This window comes from Cariama cristata, unplaced genomic scaffold, assembly GCF_000690535.1.
Source record: "Cariama cristata isolate BGI_N322 unplaced genomic scaffold, ASM69053v1 scaffold4463, whole genome shotgun sequence".
Classification (NCBI taxonomy): domain Eukaryota; kingdom Metazoa; phylum Chordata; class Aves; order Cariamiformes; family Cariamidae; genus Cariama; species Cariama cristata.
The window spans coordinates 48,111-57,700 of NW_009607658.1; the positions used below are offsets into that span (position 1 = coordinate 48,111).

Consider the following 9,590-nt stretch of genomic DNA (forward strand, 5'->3'; position numbering starts at 1 on the left):
ATGGCCTTGCAATAGGCAAGCCAAGGCAACTCAGCACTTTTTTAAATGCCACCTTCTTCAAGAATGGAAAGTAGGTTTATTCTTCTCTAGAGCTTGTTAATTACATGCTGGGTGCTTCTCTTACCATTAGCACTGATGTCCTCTGGGAATGAAAATTGCTCAGGTCCACCTGAAGAAAACCCAAAACCCAGGAACACTTACTGCTTACAGTCCACACAGGGGCTATCTCTTCCCAAAGGAAAGAAAGGCAAGCCGATCTCTTCCAGTAGCTGACTGAGTGTTAATCAACTGGTCTCTGGATCTCTGTCTCCTGAACCTGCAGTTTTAGACTCTAGTGGTTGAAACTTCAGCCTGAAACACCAACTGCATTGAAAACAACACATGACCCTAAATATGTCGGTATCATTATGCCAAATAGTACCTCTCCAAAGTCAAATTGCCTCTGAACCTACTAGCAATGCCATGTGTGGCACTGGAACACACGCTCTAGAGCACTGAAGCACTGTGTACGTAAGCACTGCCAGGCCTCCCAGGACACACTGCTGGTCCTCTGTGGGTTCTAAAAAAACACTCATGGAGGGGGAAGGCAAATAGGATGCAGCGTACATTATGCCTCTGGTCACTACCAGGATCTGCTCTTTCAGAGGGGTACAGGCAAAGCGACAGATTCAAGAGATGACCTCTGTAAGAAAGCCCATGCAATTGTTTTGGAAAAGCTCAGAAAAAGAACGAATGTACAGATTAGGGCCATGAGCAAAACTTCACAAAAAAAGAAGTGGCTCTGTATAGCTAGAATTGCGCAAAGTAAGTAATTTTGAATTTATCTGTACAGCACCACATACTGCATAGCAAAAATTCTGACAGACTTCCTATTCTGAGACACTTTTCAATGCAGTAATTGCCAGGACTGGTAATCCTTTCCTTCCTCTCATCCCACTCAAAACCCAAACCCATCTCCTGTGTTATTTATACATAATGAAAAGACAGAGCTCATAAACTATAGTGACATTAACTGTAATCAAGACAATTCACCAAGTAACATGATACTGGAAGTAGTTTTACGATGTTACTGGGGGAAGGGAGTGTGTTGAAACAGGACAGTTACACTGTCTGAATATGTAGTATTTTGAAGTGAAGCTGAAGTGAAAGCTAAGTGAAAATGAAAAAAATCCAAATCTGAACATCAGTGGGGATATATATTTTCTTACTCTTAAAAGCCCGAGACTTTTATCCCTTGAAAATATTGATAAAGTCATATAGTCTTCAGAATCTCTTTAAAATTGCACAATATTTAATAATTGCACAATAACTTGCTCACCTCTTGCAGTGAAGGCTGAAGAGAAGCCCAAGAAATTCACTGTGGTAAAGGTCTTTAGTCAGCAGAAAGTGGTTTGAAGAAAGCAGTAGGAACTGGAAGGTAATTTCCAGCACCTGAACTTTTTGGCTGCTGGTGGGTAAAAGTGAAGTTTTGAGGTGTGCTCAAACCTTCGAATTAAGAGCTGATCTCGCAGTAATTTTTTAAGAGACCTACAATGACTTGCTCATTAATAGCTATGAGCAAGGCAGAACAGCAGTATTAATTTCTGCACAAATTCATATGTTTGTGTGTCATGGCTGCACCCCAACCCACCATTTTGAGTCCAAGATTTTGCAGACATGGGAAATAAGGCTCTCTGTTAGATGAGAGGAACAGTCTCAAGGTGCTTAGCCCCATGCCTAAATCTGTCAATTTCCTCTTCCTTTCTTTAACACTACTGAGTGCCAGCTTTAACCTCATTTAGCTTCCAGAAAGCCTCCAAATTGGTTGTTTCTTCTACTAATTTAACTCCCCACTTTGCTTGCAAGACAGTTAAATTGAAGAAAAGTTTTCAGCCTGAAGACTGGGCGTTATAATCTGTTCCTAGATATAAGTATTCAGGTTCCCATTTGTTCTCAGAAAACTGTGTGGGAAACAAATTGAGTTTATGACCTGTTTCCACACAAGTAGGTACCACACACAAAAGGATGTCATTCTGCATGTTTACCACAAACCCACCGAAGCTGCTGGTCTGTTTGGAGGTCAGTTAATTCATCAATGGATCTCCAGCTGCACTGACAAGCATATGCTCGTGCTCCTTTCTTCTTTATCATCTTCGCTCTTAGTTTACTGAGCTCAGGCATGTTATTCCTGCCAATCAAGTGAATTCAGTTTAGGATCATATTTTTTTTTCTTTTAAAGAAAAAAGATTGCTGAGGCCATTTCACTTCAGAAAACCTCTTAAGAACATTTCTGAGTACCACTGTTAGCAATGAATTTAAGGATATGTTTAAATTCTGTTTTGAACACAATCTTTTCCTGAGAGCGGTGTCGGTGCGTAGTTGCTGTATTTTCAGATCAATTGAAGATTGATGTTTTTGTAAGCAACGTTCTCCATCAGATTTAGAGACCTCGTGTCAGCCTCCAGAAAAAGAATTGGGAAGAAAACTAGGTAGAGTTAATCCTTGTGTTAAGAAATTATCCAAAAATGTATTTATCTTATCCAACTTACTGTAAAAATCCCTATGCAGAATGGGTACAATGACAGAGTTAAATCATCAGGAACTGTTACTCAGGATGGTTGTTAAAGTGACTGAAATGAAATGGCCACAAGAGAGAAGAAGGTGCATCAAACCACAAACAATTCCTATGCAAGCATCAACCACAACAAATGAAAAATCAGCATGGCTATTACAAAAACAAGTTGTTTCAAAAAACAAGTGAAAATTTCGCATTTTAACTATCCCTGCTCTCACAGCCTCCTCCCAGCCATCAATCACTGGCCACTGAATTGCTCAAAACCAACATTAACAATAAAGAAAACCCAAAACAAACATCGAAGGAAGAATTTTTACAAAAAAAGGTCAGACATCTATTCATGGAAGGCAAATGTTTAACCTTCAAGTTTGCTTTTTAAAATTCAGGTTAGCCAAAATAAATAGCTAAAGATCGTGCTAAAGATTACAGATTTTAATCAATGTTACAAGTATCTCATACTAATACCTTCCATGTTTTTTCTTTAAAATTTTATTAATTTCAAGATCTCAGAAGCAGAATAATTTTGACTTTGAGTAAATAAAAGAATCGCATTTTTATTTAACCTTTTCAGCTACCAAATCATCTCAGGAGACTACTGCAGCATGGCATTTTTAATGCTGCTTTAAATAATGGGAAAATAAATTTGCATTCAAAGAGAAATACAAATTTCAAAACTGGAAGGAAAATACAGGAAAAATCTGACATGCAATACAAGAAAAATAATGGAAAAGGAGATGATGTATCTATTACTGTTCGACCCCAGCTGTCACACCCCCTGGAGGCCAAGCACATACTCGGAACACGTCCACCACCTCCATCAGTAAACGAGCACAGACAGAGACTTTACTAAAACAAGAGGCATTCAAATTCGATGTCTGTATTAGGGACATGCCTACTACCCTACCCTTCACTAAGTTTTGGCATTAGATACAGTTTTAGAGAAACTGGAAATAAGAATTCCTTAATTTTAAGTCCTCAAAAAAATGGAAATAATTAAAGTCAAAGACATCACAATATAACAAGAAAACAAAAATCCCACCCCTCCATTTAATCAAGCTTTTATTCGAAAAGAAGTCTGTTAAGAAATCAAACTATCTGATTTTCACTGAACATGACAGCATAATACTTGATACTGGAAAAAAGAAAATCTGACTTGAAACAATTACAGTCCGTATGACTGAAGGTTTGGTGAGAAGTACCTGCTGAAATGCATTCATTTTGTAGGCATCCTGCAATGGCACACCAGAGGCCAACCCATAACATGGATTATCTGCTTACTTCAGCAGTAAAGTTGCCTTTTGATCTATGAAACTTTAATTCTTTTTAAAAGCAGAGAGGGAGAGTGATGGGGGAAGAAATGGAGAGACATGAAAATAGATTATGGGAGATGTTGCATCCCCCTCCCTGCAGACTTTCCCACATGATCCCCAAACAGGTTGCACACATGTTCCTTTTTAGGTAACACAGGAGTGCTCAGATCTTTTCATCTTTCCTGTTCCTATCAAGCCCCAAAGCACAGTAACACAATACTAATACCAAACCCACCTGAGACGTACCTGAAAAAAAGATAATCACAGGACTGATCCCAGACGTAGTCATTGAAAAGTGACACACGGAAGTCGCAAGCAGTACAACGTAGTTGATCACACGTTCTGGTCAAAAAAAGAACAGAAAGCTCCAAAAGCTTATTACAATCAGAGAAGCTACACAGATCATAACTGTTTTAAACTACAGCACTCAACCAGAAATACTAGAAGCAAGGTTACCCTGTAATCTTAATTTTTTTTACATCTGTGGCACATTCATTATGGTATGTGTTTTAACTGTATGATCATGTTTTACTTTTACAGGTTCCTAATCTCACTGAAGACATAAAATAAACTGATATTCTCTTGATATATTCTCTTTGGTCTTCCTCATTGATATGGCACCTGATCAGGATCCAAATATGAATCAAGTGCATAATTACTTACTACAAAAAATTCCACACGGAAATGCAATAATGTTCTATGGGATGTTGCAGATAAATCTTTAAAGTATCTCTCCTACTAAGTTCAGCTGCAGTTGCAAAGCACTCCGGCTATTTTCAATCCAGGCTCTGGGATGATTTAAACTAGCCCACTGATTTAAGTCACATACTCAGCATCACATAGAAAGCTGAAGAGAGGCAGGGAAAAATGACACTATTCTACAGCAGTAATTTCCTTAACTACATGTTACTCATTTTTGGAGTCTCACGTCTCATTTGCACACACCTTTCCACTCCTTAAATGAATATAAGATCTAGTGGTCAACAACAGAGGACTGGAAGGGACCAGTTGACTTCAAGTGCAGTTACAGGCAGCCACATGTTTAGATGAACATAAGGCTGTCCTGTCCAGTTCAAACGCAGAACTCTGTACCACCACAGAAACACAGTTGTGAATAAAAAACAATGATAAAGCAAGTAGAGCTTTTTTTTCACATTTCCTACCTTTTTGAAATATTTGTTCCTATGCCATATGGTGAAGAGCTTCCACCTAGGTACACTGGACAGCATCTATATGGATTTTGTTAAAAAATATGAAATTATAGCAAAAAATTTTGGAGAAAGTAGTACAATACTTCTCCTAGTTTAACAGCATGGTATTTCTAAAATAATATTTATTAAATATAGGTAAAGCATCCAAATGCTTACAAACTACAGAATTTTAGAATTTCCATTACCAAAGTGTTCAAAGAAAAACTCTATGACAACCACTCTCTATACCAAATATACATGGGACTATCTATTGCAGCATTTGATAAATGTATATGTCTATAAGGCAAGGGAAGCTGTTGTTTAATAACTTAATCAATAAATTTATAATAAATAATTTTGACCACAAGAAAGCACATTAGTAATTCTTCAAAATTATCTTTTTGTTTATCTTTTTCTTTAAAAAGAATGCTTCTCTGAATATTCAGTTCCTTCCTTAGTTAATGTCAGCACAGATTAAACAGTAGCAATATTATTAGACTGACAACAAACTATAATCAAGCTATGTTCAACTAGCCAAAACATTTTTCACTTACCTTTTCCTATGAGCCTGTACAACAGGACTATTTCTTTCAGGTGTGAGACTTGCAGAGTCAGACTTCAATTTCTATTTAGAAAGCAATCAAAAAATAAAAGGCAGCATTACAGTGAGGTAACAATATTCTGTTTTACTTAATAAGCAGGAGCCAGAAAATCTCAGTCACAGAAGAAGGGGACTAAGAATTAGGGAATTTTCTTGCTCAGGTTTCTCTGAGGCTCTTTGAGACAAAAGCTGCTGAAGTAACAGATAAATGAGGAATGAGGCTTCTCTTCCCATACCGAATTCCCAGCTCCGCCTGAAGGAATTCAACACCACGTGATCACTTTGACTTTACAATCAAGACTTAGTATTTCATGCCCTCCTTTTAATAATTTTGCTTTTAAAACCAGATTTAATTTAGGAACTTTCTCCCTCAATGTTTTTGAGCTTTTGTTTTACTGAAAACACATCAAGGACTTATTCAAAAAGATAAATTGTCTTTGAAAAGCTTCTCATTTGCTGCACATAAAAGAATACTAGAATTCTAGATCCTAAATGTGAAGTCCTAGGGATATAAAATGACAAAATTATACAAATTTAGTGACATATTTCTCTCTCACTCAGACATACGTATTGTGGTATACAAGTGTTTTTTGTGGGTTCAGATTTAGCCACTCTGTAAGAAATCGAAGACAAACAAAGCAAAACCAACGTCACTCATGAAAATAAGAGAAACTGCACAGGGGGTTATGAAGTATAAATAACACAATTTTCTACTGATGACACCTAAATGAATATCTATTTTCAATGTCTTCTATCACTCTGACTGTCTTGACAATGCAAATTTGTGGCTTCATCTCCATCTCCTGCTGCCAAACAACAGAAGTCATTTGCAGATGATACAAAAGAGGGAGCAGTGGTTGGTATGTCAGATGACTGTGCTGCCATTCAGAGGGACCTCAACAGACTGCAGAAATGGGCTGAGAGGAATCTCTTGAAGTTCAACTAAGGGGAAACGCAACCTCCCACCTCTGGGGAGGAATAAGCCTCATGCACCAGAGCACACTGTGGGCTGACCAGCTGGAAAGCACCTTTGTGGAGAAGGGCCATAGGAAATTCAGTCGATGGTTAGTTGACCATGAGCCAGTAGTGTGCCCTTGCGGCGCAGGTGGCCAATAACATCCTGGGCTATGTTAGGAGGGACGTTGCCAGCAGGTGAAGAGAGGTGATCCTCCCTCTCTATTCAGCACTGGTGAGACAGAATCACAGAATCATTTTGGTTGGAAGGGACCTCTTGAAATCATCTAGGCCAACCCCCTGCTCAAAGCAAGGTCAGCTTCAGCAGCTTGCCCAGGACTGTGTCCAGCTGGGATTTGAAAATCTCCACAGACAGAGACTCCACAACCTCTCTGGGCAGCCTGTCCCAATGTTTGACCACCCTTGCTGTAAAACAGTGTTTTCTTGTGTACAGATGGAATTTCACATGTTTCAGTTTGTGCCCATTGCCTCTTGTCCTGTCACTAGGCGCTACAGAGGAGAGTCCGGCCCCTTCTTTACTCCACTCATCAGGTATTCACACACATTGATAAGATCCTCCTGGAGCCTTCTCTTCTCCAGGTTGAACAGTCCCAGCTCTCTCAGTCTGTCCTCATATGAAAATTCACCAGTCTCTTGATCATCTCCACAGCCCTTTGCTGGAGGCTCTCCAGTAGTTCTGTCTCTTTCCTGTACTGGGGAGCCCAGAATTGGACACAGTACTCCAGATATGGCCTCATAGACACGTCTGGAGTGTTGTGCCCAGTACAAAAGAGATACGGACATAATGGTGGTTAAGGACTTAGACCATCTGACATAGAAGTAGAAGCTAAGAGAGCTGGAATTATTTAGCCTGGAGAAGACAGGGGTCAGGAGAATCTTATCAATGTATAAAAACACATGATGAGGAAGAATAAAGAAGACATAGCCAGACTCTTCTCAGTGGGACCCACTGACAAGAGAGGTAATGGGCACAAATTGAAATACAAGAAATTCCAGTTAAATATATGAAAAAGCTTCTTTACTTCTTGTGAGGGTGCTCAAACACTGGAATAGGTTACTTAGAGAGACTCTGGGGTCTCCCTCCTTAGAGCTATTCAAAAGCCATGTGGACATGGTCCTGGGCAACCAGCTCCAGGTGGCCCTGCTTGAGCAGGGGGTTGGATCAGATGACCTCCAGAGATCCTGCCAGCCTCAACCATTCCATGATTCCGTGATATTTGACACTATGCTCTATCTTGAACTACTATTTCTTTTAATTGCCAGTTACTGCCTGGGTAAGACCATCACTTTATGTGCTTCCTGTTCCTCACTATAGGATTGCTGCATTTTCCTTTCTGTTTTATTTTCCAGGTTTACCCGACAGCTTGTTTAAGTACATTTTTTGCTTTAAAACTGTTTTAGTTTGTGGTGCTTTTCTTTCCACCGCTGAACCTCATCCGTTCCGCATTTCTCCAGACTCCTACTCACCAGAGGCATTTTCACAAAGCTGCTGTCATTACAGATTTCATCAATAATGTCGTCTATATCTTCTTCACTGCTGCCAGCACTCATTAACAGTTTAGTTGATCTGAAAAACAAACCAATCATATTTCACTTTGTAGCATGACCAGAGTAGCTGTAAGAATTGAAAAATCAAAACATAAAATTAGTTACAGCCTTTATCCTCTAATATTTCCGTAGTGTCTAAGGCACGCCATCCAAATCATGACTGGACAGATGTAAACTGGAGGATGACGCCTTTCAGTCCCTGTTGAGCTGTCCCATCACAGGTCTTCTTTTTGCTTGCTTCTTTTATGTCCAGCCACTTCCAACCCTGAATAAAACTCTGATAATATAACCCATACTGTGCTTGCTGAGCAACAAATTGGACAGCCCCGATTTTTCACATTAATCTTCAGAACATAAAAAGGTCAGAGGGAGTTCTCTCCTCATGCTAGACAACTGCAGGGGTTCTGAAGGGATTCCTGCCAAATTGTATGTATTTAGAGAGATCACCTGCACTTTGCTTTCACTCAAGTGAGGAGTCTTGTCACTCAAGTCTGCTGTTTGCTAGCTCTTTGTCAAAGAAAGGGAGGCCTGTAGTACTGTTGCCTCAACCAATTGAGAACAAATCTACTCCTGAGACAAAAGAAAACTCTGTGATTTCTAAAAATATTATAATTAGATTGACTAAATTTAGGTACTCATCTAACCATTATGCAAACAACAGAGAACTCTAATAATGTGGCCAAAGGCAGTGGGCTTGTTGGTCATTTGGCTCTTCAAGATCCTTGCCTGGGACTCTGAGATGCCTGTTGGGTAACTGCTCAGCAGCTCACCTGCGGAGACATCTGGCCAAGCCCCTCTGGTCCACAGATCTCTTAGCCGGGGTCTGAGACACCAGTGAGGGATGGGATGGAAACCTGAGGGCCGGGATGGAAACCTGAGGGCCAGGATGGAAACCTGAGGGCCAGGATGGAAACCTGGGGGCAGGCAAAGACACCAGTGAGGGCTGGGATGGAAACCTGAGGGTGGGCAGCAGCAGCGTGTGGCAGAGCGCTTGGCAGTACTGTCGGCAGTAACCCTGTCACGACCAAACCTGTTGGGATTCAGACCACCTTTCGGAAAATTGTGAAATTTGAGGTGGATCCACGAAAGTGTAGAGCGTAAGTTAAGCGCTTACTGTAGAAGATATAGTTAACAAAAAAAAGTATGGACAGAATATATAAATGACTAAAGTATCAACAGAATAAAATATTTGATAATACTATTGCTAAAGTTCTTCCTGCTCTAAAGTGGAAGATTTATGTATATTTTATATATATAAGGAGGTCAGTTACAGAGCTAAGTAATCCCTGATCCTAACTCACAAGCAAATTAGTGCAGCTTTTAACGCCATATTTAATCTGAGACTGGGATACTCCAGAGAGACAAAGACTATCTGAAGTAACTCAGCTCGCTACCACACGACTTGGGTGTTT

The 9,590-nt window shown here is 39.8% G+C and overlaps 1 protein-coding gene across 1 annotated transcript; it reads right to left on the reverse strand.

Annotated features, from left to right (window-relative positions):
* Window positions 1-2,007: 2,007 nt before the first annotated feature.
* On the reverse strand, window positions 2,008-8,197 carry LOC104156611 (chromosome unknown open reading frame, human C8orf37; the record flags this gene model as incomplete). Its single annotated transcript, XM_009696799.1, has 5 exons — window positions 2,008-2,167; window positions 4,111-4,206; window positions 5,028-5,093; window positions 5,609-5,679; window positions 8,098-8,197. Coding segments are annotated over 5 exons (493 nt in total), but the record flags the coding sequence as incomplete, so codon positions are not given.
* Between the last annotated feature and the right edge of the window lie 1,393 nt (window positions 8,198-9,590).